At 46.3% G+C, this 15,916-nt stretch overlaps 1 protein-coding gene across 3 annotated transcripts in view; it reads left to right on the top strand.

Annotated features, from left to right (window-relative positions):
* The window catches only part of RBM6 (RNA binding motif protein 6), a 57,021-nt gene that overhangs the window by 32,893 nt on the left and 8,212 nt on the right, over positions 1-15,916 (top strand). For 2 of the 3 annotated variants that reach the window (XM_015640975.3, XM_015640976.2), the window contains 8 exons: positions 7,768-7,842; positions 9,406-9,466; positions 10,912-10,980; positions 12,085-12,336; positions 12,839-12,999; positions 13,727-13,824; positions 14,313-14,355; positions 14,930-14,990. In XM_015640975.3, coding sequence (XP_015496461.1) covers positions 7,768-7,842; positions 9,406-9,466; positions 10,912-10,980; positions 12,085-12,336; positions 12,839-12,999; positions 13,727-13,824; positions 14,313-14,355; positions 14,930-14,990 — 820 coding nt within the window. The remainder of the gene's footprint in view (positions 1-7,767; positions 7,843-9,405; positions 9,467-10,911; positions 10,981-12,084; positions 12,337-12,838; positions 13,000-13,726; positions 13,825-14,312; positions 14,356-14,929; positions 14,991-15,916) is intronic. The other variant, XM_033517585.1, reaches the window with a different exon arrangement.

Genomic DNA, 15,916 nt, shown 5'->3' on the forward strand with positions numbered 1-15,916 from the left:
CACCATGATTTTGCATAGGGATTGCTCTTAAAGGTTTTGATATTTGTGCTTCAAACCTATGATTAAGGTGCTGGGTGTTTCCTCATTGTTTCCCAGCTTCCTTATGGCCGTTGCTAATTGTAAAGTATCCCTGAGGGAGGTGCACAGGAAGGTCCTGGACTGGATTAGTGCATTGTGTTAATGTGCTTGTGCTTTATATTGTTTAACAGTGTGATGGGATGAGATGACCCTTGAGAAAAAAGGTGGCCATGTAAAAAAAAAAAAAAAAAGAATAGTGAGAAATATGTCCAGGCAGTAGAGCAGCATTTTAGAGCAGCATGAGAGAAGGGAAGTCCCTGTGTTGGGAGAGAAGGGGTTCTGTGAAGCAGCTGTTGTTCAAACATTGTCCATGCAGTAGCCTGTGCTAAGTAAAGGAATATTGATGAGGCAGAACCATGTGGATCCTTCCCTAGAGCCATCTATGAATAATGATACTCAATATGCTAAATATTTAAATACTCTTCAGTTTTGATAGTTTAAGTATGTTTTTCAAATAGAGAATTCAACCTGATTGATACTTTTGTGAGCGTGAGTGTTTGATTTAGAGATTATATTTATGTTGGAAAAGACCTTTAAGATCAAGTCTAGTTGTTAAAGAAACTCACATGCATGGCCTCCTCCACTTACCTCTTTATATGGCCTTAACCCTCTGTGCTTCTCTTTAGCTGTGGAGTGGAAGCACAGCCAGTAAGACCAGAGCACAGATCTCGTCACTCTGAGCTGTTGTCCCCAGATCCTCACTGTCTGGCCTCTAGAAATCTTCTGACTCCTTTATGCTGTAAAGGAAAGGCTTTAATTTAAAATTTTTCACTTTTTTCCCAGTGATCCTCTAGCTGATCTGCAAAGGTGCCCCCTTCAGAGGAGGGAGGGAAGCTGGAGGTCGGCATTAGCCAGGCAGAGATGCATTAGGGCCTTGAGTGGCAGGTGAAAGTCCACTTGGCTTCACTGGATCAAAGAAAACTTTCAGATGTGTTGAAATCTACTTAAAGGGTGAAATGCAGAAGCTATTCCTATCACCTGCTGCCCAAAGCTGGCCCTTGAGCATGTGAGGTCCTGAGCACATTGTGTGTTTTCCCCAGCTGCAGCACATCACTGTTATCCTTCCTGGAGCTGTAATTGGGAGCTTGCCTGTGCCCACCGTTTTGGTGCTCTCGGAGCAGGGCTGAGAGTGCTGACGAGCGAAGCAAATGCTGTGTTTAGAAGATAAGCACTTTGAGAGTCCTAACTTGGAACTGAATTGGAGTTCAAAATTCAGGCATTAAAATGTAGAGAGCTGGCATAGTCTGAAAAGCAATTTCTGTGTGTATTTGCGAAAAGGATATCAGTGGGGGGAGGTGAGCTGTAGAAAGATACTGGGACTTGCTTAAAAAGAGTATGGCTGGTATCCAGGGAATTTAGAAACCGTAGGAAGAAAGCTGGAGGTGTCTCAGCAGGCTAGCTGGGGTGTCTGTGGAAATAAGGTACTTAAAGGATGCAGACTGGCACCTTCTGCTAAAGGACAAATGGCCTGGATAACCAGGCATTGTAGATATGGAAGCTTGTGTGGCACAGTGGACGGTCCAGTGCTATGGGTTTTGAATAAAAGGACTTTGAAAAAGAAGCACCAGGAGCTATCTGGGATAAAATAATCCTTATATAGCATCTTAATCTGTTACATTTAGCTACTGAATCTTTAGCACTCTGTTATTTTCCTAATGCTCAGTTCTGTGTTAGTGCCAGTTTTGTTTAATATGCCCATCAGTGGTGTGCCTGAAGCAGTGTTCTGTCAGCTCAGGATGGATGGTGACAGCTTTGGGCCTTCACTCTCAGGCCTCCCCTGACCTTGAAGACCAGGAGCATGCCATGCTGGTTAGCCTTGGATCACTGTAGAAATAAATGCTTTACTGCTAAATGTTTCAAGGTGATGCCACGTGCTCTTCAGCTTCGTAATGTCTCTGATGCCCAAGGGCCAATATGCTGCACTTTGGGTGACCACTAGCACAGTGTTTATGTTTTCAGTTGTCATCTCAGTGTTAGTCTTGATGGAAATCTGTAATATTAGTACACAGCAAAGTTGTTTGGATCCTCAGGGATCCATCACTTTTCAAACCATCCTTTTCCCTGGTATATCTTGAACCTTATCTTCAACCATTCAGCAGTAGAGTGATGGATGCTGTGCTAGATCAGGCCAATAAAAAGAAATTCCTGAGCTGCTACTGGTTTGAGAGCTTGAGAAAGAGGCTGAGAGCCTTGGGGAAAATCCCACCTCATGAGGAATTTGCTTGTAGTTACTCTTGCTGCAGGAAATGCCAGATTGCTGCAGTACCCTGCAGCAGCCTCGACTGCTCTTGTTTCTTTAGCTCCACCTCACGCTCCGTTTTCTAACTGTTTAATTACAGATGGATTGTGATTTGTGGGTTCACAGCTTTTCTCATCTGCTTTTTGTCAGAGGTAAGCAGATGTACTGCCTGTTGCTCTGTACAGTTGAGTCCCTTGTACAGCAGCTGCTGATGAGTTCAGAGATAAAAACTTCAGCATATGGAAAACAGGGGACGAGAAGCCACAGTTTCTGTGGCTGTAATGATCTTGTTCTGAAATATATCCAGCTGGTTTGTTATTCTCTCCTTTGTCCCAGGAAGGTGCTGCCTCCTCAGTTCCACAGGCAGGAGACCTTTGGTGTTTGATCTCACCTGCCTGCCTAATTTGAAGGTGAATCCTGTCAGGGAGAGAACCCTGTGCTCTCCCTGCCAGCTCCCACTCAGCCTCTGCATGGTGCATGCCAGTGGAATAGGATGCCATTACATAACCTGCATTGTGTGGCGGTTGGGGGTTGTTAAATCTGCATTTCTAATCCATACTCAAATAGGAGCAGAACCTGAAAGCATTCTGATTTGCAGTTCCAATTAGATAACCTGGCTTGTGCTGTCAGCCCCTCTTCTCCTGTGCTGTGCTATCCACTGCATTTGGAGGCCAGGGCTGGAGCATACCCTGAGGATGGTAAGAGCTTTTTATTCTGGGAAGTGCTGCTGGGACCAGGGGCATCCACTGCATTCCCAGACTGCCTCCTGGGGTAGTGTCTGAGCATTCCCAAGGCAATAAACACTTGTCATTAATCATTTTAAATAATTTTTAAATGACGGATGTATACTGATTTTTGAATAACTATCCTAATTATAGTAAATATGCATAAGAGGGCTGAATTAACATCGTATAAACAAGGTTGGTTCTGGTATTTTAATGTGACTGCTTTACTGTGCTGCCCATAAGCATTCTTTTGTCATAATCTTCGTATGCAGTTTTTTTAACTGTTTACAAATGGTATTTTTAGTTACTTTTTAGCATGTTGAACCACATCAGTCTTCCAGCATGGTTATTACTCAGTTAGAAGGATACATGAACCTTTCAGTTCATGGTACAGATATTTTCCATTTAATCAGATCACAAGCAATATGAGGAATTAATTAGCTAATGTGGCCTTTGGTTTGTGCATGAGCCAGCTCCTGAAGAGTGTCTGAAGATGGTTCACTTGCAGTGGAGGCACCTCCTGCACCACCTTGGGGTTGTAGGCAAGAAGAAAAGTGTGGCTTATTAATCCTTGTGGATTTGTGTGCTTGGTAGCTGAGCCTTGGTTCCGTTCCAAAACTGATGTGTGCCGCCCCAGGTGTGTCACCTGTAAAGGTGACACTGACAATTGCTGTTCCACTAAGTCAGGCACTCACAGTCTTCCTTGTGACCCAGGATGGTGGCATCCTGGATGGATGACTGTTGCCATCCCCCTGGAAGAGCTGGAGCACATGCCTCCACAGCAGTCCATGGTGGTGTTGGTCGCAGTGAAATTTTACTGGAGGTTTTAGTGTTTGGATAGATTCAGTTAAAGCAGAAGCCTGGTTTGATTTGAGGGAGTGACCGTGTTCTGAGAGCTCTCCTTCCACATTTCCAATTTTCTAGGTCACCCTTGGATGCTCTAATTTTTTTTTCTGAGAAACAGTTAGCAAAAGCTTTGACACTGATGATTTTTATTCTGTCATCTCAGTCTTGAGAGCAAAGAGATACTTTTTTGGCAAGTTCTCCCCCTCCTCAACCCCCAGTCATCATCATTAAAAGGCTGTCAACAAGCATGAAAAATCCCGGCGTGCTAACTGTAAATGCTAATTGACAGACAAGCAGCTGAAGCGGTGGCTTGTGCAGTGCCTGACCTGCAGCAAGCTGTCTCCTGGCCCTGGCAGTAGCTCCATAGGTTCCCTAGGAAGCAGGATCAGAGTGCTCATGTACCTGCAGAGCCAGGCTGGGCTCTGTGCAAAGCAGTGCTGTTACAAACAGGGTAAACTAGAGGTGAGCTAAACCCAACCTCAAAAGTGCGCATGATGTGGTCTGGCTTTTTTCTCACTGGTAGGCCTACCTTCCTGGTATTCTTTAATGCTTCTTTTGGGAACAAAAAGCTTGAAAAGTGCTTTAGTAAAACTAGCTTTGCTGCTGAAGCCCCGTGCCCTGCTGACACAGTCTTCAAAGTGCTTTCGAAAGGATTGCATCACCTGTGGATATCATGGCTAAGGGATTTTCTCCTTTTTCTTTCCCTCTAAAAGCAAGCTGTTCCTGTGGGGTATGTCCCTGCTCAGTAAAGAGCTTTGAGACTTGGCTGCACTGTGTGTGCTCTCTACAAACAGGCTTTATGGTTTCCTGGCACAGCTCTTTAGGACCAGCTCATGGTAGGGTTGCTCCATGGATCAGTGTGCTGACAGGGGTATTTACATACTTGGCCATAGGGCAGATTTTTTAGTGGCTGAACTGGCTGGGACTGAGTTCTATCACTTAGATTAGAATTCAGTGTTGCATCTCCAATGACCTCTAAGCAAAAAATCCTTGTATAACTGTGTTTGAAAGGTATCAAACAGTAGCACAAATCATTGCTCCCAGCAGTAAAGGCCTGATGCTCTGTTTTGATGAATTTGGTGATTCAGAAAACAGTAGAATCTGTTCATGCCCTTGGAAATCTGGGCATTTCCATGGCTGAGTGCTTGCTGTCCTAGTACTGCAAGGCTGTGCTGCCTTTTAAACCCTTCACTGGTGAGTCAACTCTGTGTTTACTGCTAGTTATGAGGGGGAGGTTCCTGACTGGGAAGACCAGAGAGACATTTCTGTTTCACTCTGACTTAGAAAAAGCCAAGCTGCTCCAAAGTACAGGGTATTAAAAATACAAAGGAATTAACAGACATAGTACAGGTTGATGAAAAAGTCCAGGATAAAATGCCTGAATGTGGAAGAGATATGGTGCCAGACACAATATGTGGCATACTTTAGGCTTACCATTTTTTTCCCCTCCTAGCACTGTTCCCTGAATATTCAGAAAATCTTTGTCCTTTCACCAAGATCTGCTCAACTGAAATCTGCTCAATTAGACAGAAATTTAGATTATTACCTAAAAATATATGCACAGTAAAGGAAGATCTAGATGAAGAAGAGTAAGTGGAGACAGGCACTAGAGGAAATAAAGGTTCTGAAAATATTTGTGATGGAATCTAGTAATAAAATGGGAGAATGTGGAATTCAAAGCTGCTGAATCCTGACAATGTGTGTCCTAAGTGAAAGACTCATTTTAGAGAGTTAAATGATGATTGCAACCTTGAAAATTACTTTATCAAGAAGAAATCAGTAAGAGAGAGCTTGCTGAAAAAGTGAGCAGGCAATCAGCAGGGTGTTAGGGAAATCAGGGAGTAATTATGCAAGTGACACTTTCTGCAGCCTCCAAAAATGGAATTTGCGGAAGGGACCAGCACCACCAGCACAACATGCACTTAAATATCATTTTCCATAAAACCAAAAATAATCTTAAGACTTTCTGGCAAGGTTTGTCCTCGATGGCTGGTAGAAGGATGAAGCTCTGTGATGGATTGCCCCTGCCAGAGGAGATGTTCTCTAATTGAGTTTTTTGTTTCCTGAGTTCGTAGGCAGGGCTGCAGCTGCCTGCTGAGGGGCTGCTGTTCCCATGGACTTCCCTGGGCTCATGAGGATGTGCACCCTGCCTTCTCCTCCTGCCTCTGCTGTGTGTCCTGAGGCACTCATGGGTATTTTCAGCCTGCTCCTGGCACTGCCCATTCCTTGAGTATGTGGTGGGTGCCCTGCTTGGGAGAGGGAGCATGTCTGTCTCAGGGACCAGCATTTCCAGTGGGGCAGCCTTGATTTCCACTTCCCCTTCTCACTTGTGCTTCCTCACATGCCTTGAAGAAGGTGTAAAGCCTCTTGCAGACAGGTAAAGTGAGCAATGCTCCCTGCTCTGAATAGACCCTGAGCAGATTCTCCAAAGATGCAGCAATGTGGTCCGGGTGCACACACCAGCCTTCAGCAAGGTCCAGGAATGGCTCGGCTTTCTGTCAGGCAACAGCAAATCCATGCTGGAAAGCAGTGCTTGAGCAGCCGGGTGGCAGAAAGGAACCCCTGAAAGTGTTCAGCATAGGCCTGGTAGGAAAGGATGGCTTTGGTTCATAAAAGGCAGGATGTAAAGAGGGGAGGTGGTGGAACCCTGCTGTGTTCTCTCGTGGGAGTTAAAGGATTGTTGTACTGCCACTCAGTGATTCCCTTCTATGAACTCTTCACTCCCACTTTGCATATTCCATAGCATTTCCCTCACGTTCCGCAGAGCAGTATATGCATGGGTGTATCATGACTTCTGAATAATAACTCTGGGAACTTGTTTTCTCATGTTCGTGGTTTGCACTGGGGGCTTTTGCTTGGTGAGGCTACTGGGTCAGAGTACCTGGGAAACTTCTGACTCAGCAGAGGTCCCCAAAATAGGCTGGGACCATTTACAGCTCTCTGACCTGTGTGTGTGCCATCAGGCAGCTGCTCCCCTGACAGACCTGGGTCTGGGTCTCTTTATTGGTACTGAGTCTCAAACTATGGTATTGGGGAATCCAGGCTGCATGGTCTGGCAGTGCCTCCAGTGACAGGAGATGTCTCATGGCTATGTGCACCTGTGACTTGGCCTGCCTGCATCCTGTGTGCCCAGGCATGGCCTGTTGTCTGTGGCAGATGGGAGTCACCAGGAATCATTGCTGCTCCAGGCAGGAGCCAGGGGACTTATACCTACCTTGACCCATTTTATCTGCGTTTCAGCAGAGCTTGTGGGTGTGTTAGCACATCTCCAAAGCATCACTTGTGGATATGGAAGCAGTGTATCTGTGGGCAGTGGAGCCCCTCAGGTGCTGCTGCTCAGGCATTCAAGGCCAGCCTCAGCAAGGAAGGGCTGGCTGCAGAGCCAGTGGCAGATTTCTGGTGTATTTCTCTGAAGAAAAACCATGGTTTCATGACTGGCATGAAGACTAAATATTCTCTCACCTGAGAGGATTTTTCCACACATTCCTCCTCAAGTAGCTGCCTTGAGGCCAGCCTGGTGTGGTGGCTGGCATGAGGGAACCTGTCCAGCTGCCCCTTGCCAGCACCTGGACTAAAGCAGGTTAAAGCAGTTGCCCACTTTAGTTACTTGTCTCTGCTCTTCCTGGGAGGTGGCAAGGCCTCTCCTGCCTGGTTCCTCTGGAGCTAGCTAGCACAGCCTTGAAGCCACGTGCTAGAGCAGGCTGTTTCCCTCCCACATCCATGGCAAAGCTCCAGTTAACTGAACTGGGAGACTTTCTCCCCCTTTCACCCTGTTTCACTTGCAAAACCTTTAGGAGCCAGAGCTTTCACCCCTTTCTTTGCCTCTGAGTGAGCTGCGTGTGCTGGGCACTTCCGTCATTTACCCCCTTGTCTCAACAGGGAACTCTTACCATCGGTGGCAAAGAAGTGACCCTTGAATACACTCCGTGCCCAGAGTTTTGGCGCTGCAAACGTGTAAGTATGTGCTCAGAGCTGTGTTGTGCTTCCCCTGCTGGCACTCATGGCAGTGGCAGCTCGGAGGAGTCCTGGATATTTGCTTGGTGACCAAAGTAAGCTCAGAGTAATTAATACCTACCCTGAATTTCATGCCCCTTCTAAACTGTGCTTTTGCATACCTTGTTTCTAGTCCCACCTCTGCATCCATGTTGCTCTGGTACAGGTAGCCAGATTCTTCATGCACAGAGCAGCCTTGTCCCTGTGCTGTGGTTCCTTTTGAAAATGTGGGAAAAAATAGCGTGTGGATCCTTTCTCCTTAAAAACCACAATGAGGTAGTGATTCCGCCAACCGGAATGGAACAGGCTTTGCTCTGGTTCATGTGTGTAACCACCCCTCTGCCTCACACAGGAACCTGTGGTCTAGCTGTGACTGTAGTAAGTGCTGCAGGGAAGGAAGCATGGAAATGGATCCAAGTCTAGGCAGCATGAGCCAAGTCTAGCACACGCTGGAACTGGTCCATTTCTGGGAAGGCACAGCTGCCCAAGGGTCAGTTTGTTCCTGTGCCCTCCCCAGGGTTCTTCCAGTACAGGAACTTGTGGTTGCAGCAGGCTGGAGGTGATTGCTGGAGAAAGGACAGGATTGTTGCCTACGTTCCCACTGACTGCAGGCTGAGAGATTGCAGCAGGACATGAAGGGATTGGTTCTAATTAGAATCCCACCTTGATCACCCTGGGCTACAGAGACCCTCATCCAGCTGACTGGATGCACTCAGCTGCAAGCAGAGCTGTTGCTCCATGCCTCATCTCTGCTTGGAGCACTCCAGAGATGGAGACACAATTTTCAAGCAGCAGTTTCATACAGCTCTCAGTGCACTGAGATGGCTGCACTGTGTGTCCCCACTGTTGCTCTATGTAGCTGTGGCCTGAGGGAGATTTCTTGTGCCCCAGAGCATCCACAAGGCTTCAGTCATAGGAAGAAATTGCTATAAAACAAAAGCAATACACTTGCAAAGAGCTTAAGGAGGAAGTCAGGAGTGCTGTGTTTGGAGAGAGCTGTGAAAATGGGGCAATTGGCTCTCCCCACAGTGGCTCTAGGTGGGATAACCATCCAAGCCTGCTCAGTTCTGCCTCTTGGTTAGCAGCCACCTCATCATTAACTCTCCAAATTACATCAGTACCTATAGTTCAGCTCAGATAAGGACTTTGTCACTGCTTGAGGGGTGAGTTCAGGTTAGAGAATGCCAAGGTAACTTTGAACCCTTTGAATCAAAATTGTGCCTAGCAGGGAGCTTTTGCTCCAGCATCACTTGAGATGCAGAAGAGTCCCATCTCAAGGACTAGTGAATAAATGTGTGCTCAGAAGTTGTGTGAAAGCCTTGTTCCCAAGGCAAACCCAGCTGTGAGTCATATGAGCATTTACCTGCAATTCCAGCAAAGGCTCCTGCTGCCATTGCCCATCACTGTGATTTTTTCATGGCTGCTACTTTCTGAAAGCACACTGCAGAGTCTGGAATTCTGGAGCAGGCTGTACCCACTGCCTTCAAAACACGACTTCCTCATGCTCTCCATCTTCCATTGCAGTGTAAGGTGTGTACTGTGGGCTACAGATCTTCCTGTTCCTATTGCAAGCTCCCAAGAGATGGTGAGTATATCTGGTCCCCTGAGCGTGGTTGGTTAAAAGTTTCATCTACCCTGGACAAGTAAGTTTCTCTTCTGGTTTCCCATGGTATCCCTGTTGGTGGACTAGCTGAGCAGTGTGTGGGAGGATTGTTAGTTTTGCTTCACTTAGACCCTTTTTGCTTGTCCACACTAAAAATGTTACATGCAATGGGTCACGGTTAGGTTCTCTGCTCCTTGAGGCTTGGTGGAAAGGTATCTTACTGCCCACAGCCTTTCCCTGCTATTGTTTGGTATTGTCCTTTTATCCAGGGAGTTACAATTGTGTGTCCTCTGGGACTGTGAGCTGCTGCTGCTCGCTCTAGGTGAGATGGCTTCTCCTCGACCCACCTTGGGAGGTGCAGCTGCATGGTTTTAGTGTCACTCAGAGACTCAGATTTGCCTCACTTTTGAGACTCTCAGATGAGGATCACAGAATCATGGAATCATTAAGGTTGGAAATGACCTCTGAAATCAAGTCCAACCATTAACCCATCATTGCCAAGCCCACCACTATCCCATGTCTCTAAGCACCACACCTACACATTTTTTGAATACTTCCAGAGATGGTAATTCTATCACTTCCTGGGGCAGCCTTTTCTAATGCTTGGCCATCCTTTTGATGAAGATTTTTTCCCTAATATCTAATCTAAACCTCCCCCAGGGTAACTTGAGTCTATTTCCATTTATTCTATCACTTGTTCTCAGGAGAGGTATTAGAGGTGAATCCAGGATTCAAATTGCTGAACTCACTTTGCTGGCTGTAAAAAATACATGAGGAGTTCTCCAGGAGCTTCTCCTCACCCCACCAGCACCTCTGATTTCTGGGGTGAGAGAGCACAAGAGCCAAAACGCGTTTCCTTGAGGAACTGATTTCTTTGGGATGATGGCTGTGCCCACCTTCACCGTCCCTTGGTGCAGCACCAGGGTCTGCAGTGCCACGAGTGAGTCCTCCACCCTCCTCTGGCACTGCTTGTGCATTCCAGCCACTGTGTAAGCCTTGACTCTGTATCTTTGAGCAGACTTCCACGTATTGCCATCCTGCCCCAGTCAGAAGGGCAATACATCAACTGCTGATGCACAGATCTCTATTTACAGAAGCACTGTCTCTGTGGTTGTGCTTTCCGTGCTCTGTGGCTTCTCCATCAGTGCTGGGAAGGCAGAATTGACACAGCTGGCCCAACGCAGCTGTGGGTTGTAATGAAGCTGCCCAGGAGCAAATTAAACAGAGCCTTTAATCTGCTGTGGAGACAGAGTGTGGTGAATGCTTCTTACTGACCTGCTTTTCTTGGGAAAGGGTGCAGTAAGGTAACCTCTCTATGACTGGGTGAGACAAAGCAACTTTCTAGGCATTTTACAGTGGTTACTGCAGCTTTGTATGAGTTCTGGCATGCTTTGTGACTGATGGACTTAAGTGTGCCTCTCTTACAGGGAGCAGAGCAGGCCCAGAGTCCAGAGGTGGTGCTGAGGGAGAGGACACATCGGCTGAACAAGAATTCAGTAAGAGAGTTGCCCAGTTTCCCTCCCCATCTCTAGAGTTGTGCTCATGTCTGTGTGATTTGCACAGGCAATTTTCACATCTGCAGGTGCAAACTGGTTTCATATGCAAATTTTCCATGAGGTTCTGTAGCCAAAACTCTGCAGTCTACAAACTGCAGACAAATGAGTGCAAGCCTGTCCAAGGTGAGCTGTGCTGGCAGCCAAGCAAGGCGCTGTGCAGCTTTCCCAACAGTTGTGTGCAAAATTGTTGTGTGTTCTGCCATGCCGCCCACTGCCCAAACAGAATGAGATCAGGGACTTGCTCTCAGGGACATTAAAGAGGGAAGCTTCACTGTGCCATGTCTTGCACCCTCATTTTCTTCTCTTTGTGGGAAGAGGCTTCAGCAGCAGGTGCTGGGCTGATGGTATCTGTCTTTGCAGCTTCACAGATTTGGCTTCCTTTTTCAGCAGTGTTAGAAGCTCAGGTAGGGATCTCTTTTGCAGCGAAGGCAGGCCATTCAGAGGCCTTCAAGCACAGGAACTTGTTGGGATTTATGTTCTCTGAATAGCATAGCCAGACTTGGGGGGGCAGGGTGTTCCCACATTGTTTCTGCCTCAGCTGTGGCCAGTAGGCATCTGATAAAATCTGTGACTGTACTATGGATGTGTTTCTCTCAGGGTGGTCTGAACCCAGTTTTCCTCTAGCATATAAACAGGGTGACAGTTACTAGTTGATATTGCTTGGCTGTGGATGATCAGGAGTACATCATGGATAGTAAGGGTATCACTGCCATACATGTTATCCTGGATATGGAAGGAATGTGTCTGAATCCATCCCCGATTATTGTTTGTTCAGGCAAGAGCCACTCCTAAAAGGAGGCCAAAAAGCCTCTTGTCTCTGACTAGAAAAGTTATGTAAAGCAGCCCAAGACAAAACAAGGCAATGGAAGGATGACAGTATCTGAACACGCTTTGTGTCTGCCAAGTGCTAAGACCGTGGATATGCAACAGGCAGTACAGGTTGTCCTTTATAAGGGGCACTGCTGTAAGGGCCAGAAAATAGGAGAAAAAAATACCTGCTGAAACATTCTTATGTGAAACTGGTTCATTTCTCCTCTCTAATAGCAGAGACAAAGCTTGAAACACCTGAGCAAGAATTGTCAGGTCAACCAGGATCTCCAAAGCAGCCTCTCCAGCCCTCAGTTCCTGCACCACAGCAGGAATGTCAGCCTCAGGAACAGGAGCCAAGGAAGAGAGATGAAGGGAGAGAGCGTCGGCCCTCACAGGAGAAGAGAAGGGACATGGACCGGCACCAGGAGCCACCCTCTCAGAGGGAAGCAGAGGAAGCCACACCACCAGATGGTGGAGGAAGCAGAAGTGAGTGACACAAAGACCAGTTTTGGATTCCTCTTGCTTGCACTCCATGAGGCAATCTGCAGAAAGGGCAGCATTTCACTAAAACCTCTGGAGACTATTTCTATGTTGTGCAAATCCATGGTGTGGAATAATGGAGGGCTGTCCAGCTCCAAAGGTGCTGACTAACTGCCTTTAGGAAAATTAATTCAGGCTGAACTGGCTTTAGGGTGGTGCAGCTAACTTAGCACAACTTCAAAAGTCTTTTGGGCCAGCAGTTACCCTGGGATGAGCTCTGAGAAGTGACTACTTTCTATTCTGTTTTCTGGGAAGGAAAGGTTAGCAATTGGAGGTGATAACTGGAATGTCTTGAAAAGTGGAGAGAAAAAAGCAATGGCATTGCAACTCGACTGCAAGAAGCCGTGCTCTTGCTTTGAGTGGGTTTAGTCACAGTAAACTTGGTTCTGAATTATCTTTTTTTCACTGCTTTTTCTTCTCGGGCCACCTCCCTGCTTGTGTCTCTCAGCAATTATGCTGAAGCGAATCACTCGGTTCACCCCCCCAGAGGTGATCGTGGGGCTCCTGGCCCCGTACGTGCGTCTGTCCACGTCCAGCGTGCGCATCATGAAGAACAAGGCTGGGCGGATGGGGCAAACCTACGGCTTTATCGAACTGGAATCTCATGCTGTAAGTACTTTCCTGCTTTGACCTGCTCCATCTGTTGGCATCTGATAGCTGTAGAAGTGAAGAAACCACAGAAGTACAAGAAATCTCTGTACTTGTGAGGCTGCTGAAGCAAGTCCTCTCTTTTGCTTGTCTGACGAGGTACAGGACTTCGCTGTTACAGCTGTTGTTCTCTGGCTTTAGGAGTCAAAGATTGATTGTTGTCACAAGCTGTGACGCTGATTGAGTTTCTCACCTCAGTACATTTCTTTTTAGACACTCTAAACTTGAACACTTCTTGCATAGGTATTTTGTTTGCAGAGAACTTGAATCCAATCATTTTTGTTTGTAGAAGGCAAGAATCTTAAAATTCACAGACCATCCCATGTTGGAGGGCTCACATTTTCTGTGTCTGGGTGGCTCCCAGATTCCATAGCTGTTCTTTGATGTTAGTCCAGAGTGTGTTTACTAAAACACTTTGGGGCAGCAGCAGCCACAGTGCTGCACTGTCTGGCAGCCCAAGGAGAATGCTGTCCCCAGCTGGCTGCTGTAACTGGTCATATGACAAGCAGAGAACCTCACATTGCATTTATCCCTTTTGTTGCATCCTAAATACCCTTCACTGACACTTCGATATTTAGTGTTGTGTTTCTCGTCCTACTGAGCACAAAACATTCCTTTCAGGCAGACTGGATTTGGAAAATGTGCTGTTTCCTTCTCATGGAAAGTGACATTCCTTTTCCTTTTACAGGAGGCGCTGAGGTTGCTAAAGATACTGCAGAACCTGGATCCCCCAATCTGCATTGATGGGCGTATGTTGGAAGTGAATCTTGCCACAGGGAGGAGAAGGTACAGACAGATGAGGGAGTGGGGGTTGTCCTTTACATGCTGTACAGTGAGGCTAGAATGCTGTTGTCAGAGCAGGTGCTTAAAGTTTGGCATGGGAATTAGCACAGATGTTCCTACAACCAAAAAAAAAAAGTTTTGGAGAAGTGAAGGCATTGAAGCTTGAAGAAGCTTCAGTGGTTGAGCAGAATGGGATTACTGATCATAATGCATCTTGTTGTCCAGCCATCAAATCCTGTCCTGCAGGAATTAGTGGATTCAGCTTTTTAAAAAACATGTGGAGAGATTCATCTTTGTAGACACAGTAGAGTGGAGTCGTATTTCTTGTGGAGACAGTGGTTTGCCAAGTCTGTCACCTGGGATGGATGCAGTCCAACATGTGGCCAGTAAAGATGGTCTTTCTGCCTTTATTGGTCCTGCTGATCATTTTGGATATACTGAGGTTAATGTAAAACCAAATTGCCATTAACTTGCAACCTTTATCTCAACAGGAATGACTATGGGGAGCATGGTGACAACTCCTACTATGGCCCGGTAGGTCTGCACAGCTTCCCTGCAGGTTGCTTAAAGGGAGGGAGCACTGCAGGGTGATGGGCCTGACTGTGTCAGGCTTTTTCTCTTTGGGCTGTTGAAAAACTGCAGAATGTGTTTCACCACGTTTGAAGATGGGGTGCTAATGCTCAAATGTGCCCACTGCTGCTGTGTCCCTCATACTGTTTATCATGTGCATAGAAGTGCAGGTGAGTGCTGCTGGAGGAAGTTACTTGATGCCACACTTTATAGAGTGATTTCACTGCTGGCTGATCTCAGTTCCCAGAGTGAATGTCTCCTTAGTGTTTGTTACTAGACTACAGGACTCTTCCCATATACTGGATGGGGTGGAGGTTTCCATACAGATTGCTGTGAGCGCCCTCATGGAAGCTGCAGAGATCTCGTGCTTTGTGACACTGTCCATTGCTCTGTAGATGAAAAGCTGTGTCTGCTCATGCTCTGTTTAGGATGGCTAAATGAGCTCTTCTCCTGAACTTTGGGCCTGTCAGAGGGAGGAGAAGCAATATGATGTTTGTTAAAGAATCTCTGACCTGTTTGTGTTGTTCACTTACTCCAGGGCAGAAGGGGCATGAGAGACAGGAGAGGTGGCGAATCACAGAGACGCACCAGAGCACAGTGTAAGTTAAACTCTGCTTCACTCCTACTGTGGAGACTTTTCTTCCTTAAAAGGGCACTGACATGTAGAAATCAGCCCAAAAATATTTTTAAAGGCTAAGAGTAGGTTTGTTTGCTACACCCACTTGTGAGTTCCTTTGCCAACTTTGTTTAGTCACATTTTCCTATCTGATGATGTGTTTCTCTCTATTCTCACTGTGCGAAACTACATGCAGATAAAGGAAACTTGCTGCCTATTTTTCCTTGTTGTGGAAAACTGATGGGATAAAATCAGCCTGGCAGTTACTAGAGAAGACAGAAGAAAATACACTTGATGCAGCAGTGCCAGTAGCTGGAGGAGCACTCCTGATTGTTTTAGTGATTTATATATAGCATTTCTGAGGTCTGTCAAAGGACTCTCTGGAAATGAGAAGCATTCCTGACATTATGGGCCTACTACCCTTAAGGCCTTTGGCTTTTCCTGTAGAAATAATCCACTCTCTTTTCTTCTCAGGAGCTTTCATGCACCAATGGGGTGGAAGAGATGTGGGGAGTGTCATCACTTTAAACAGGATTGAGAGAAAACAGCTTTTCCTTGTTCACAGGAGTGGGTGGATGTAGATACTCATTACCCCATTCTTAGGGAAATTACTGAATTTCATGACCAAGTGTTGTGGTCTTGTGATCTCAGCACAGCTCTTGTTTTGATGTGGAAGTTTTGCCAGAGTCCTAACCAGAACTGTGAAAACTTATCACCCCTCTTACTCTTTAAAGAAGTGATTATGTAGGTCAAGTGGTATGAAGATACTCATACCTCTCTTGCCAGGAGAAAAAAAATAATTTTTTTCCATTCTTGATCCATTTAGCAGTTCAATATTTGTTTGTGCTTTTGTCTTTCTAAAAGGCAAGTTCTGCTTTTGGAAGCCTGTAGTGCTAACTCTCGTCTCTC

Source organism: Parus major, chromosome 12 (genome assembly GCF_001522545.3).
Source record: "Parus major isolate Abel chromosome 12, Parus_major1.1, whole genome shotgun sequence".
In the NCBI taxonomy this organism is placed as follows: domain Eukaryota; kingdom Metazoa; phylum Chordata; class Aves; order Passeriformes; family Paridae; genus Parus; species Parus major.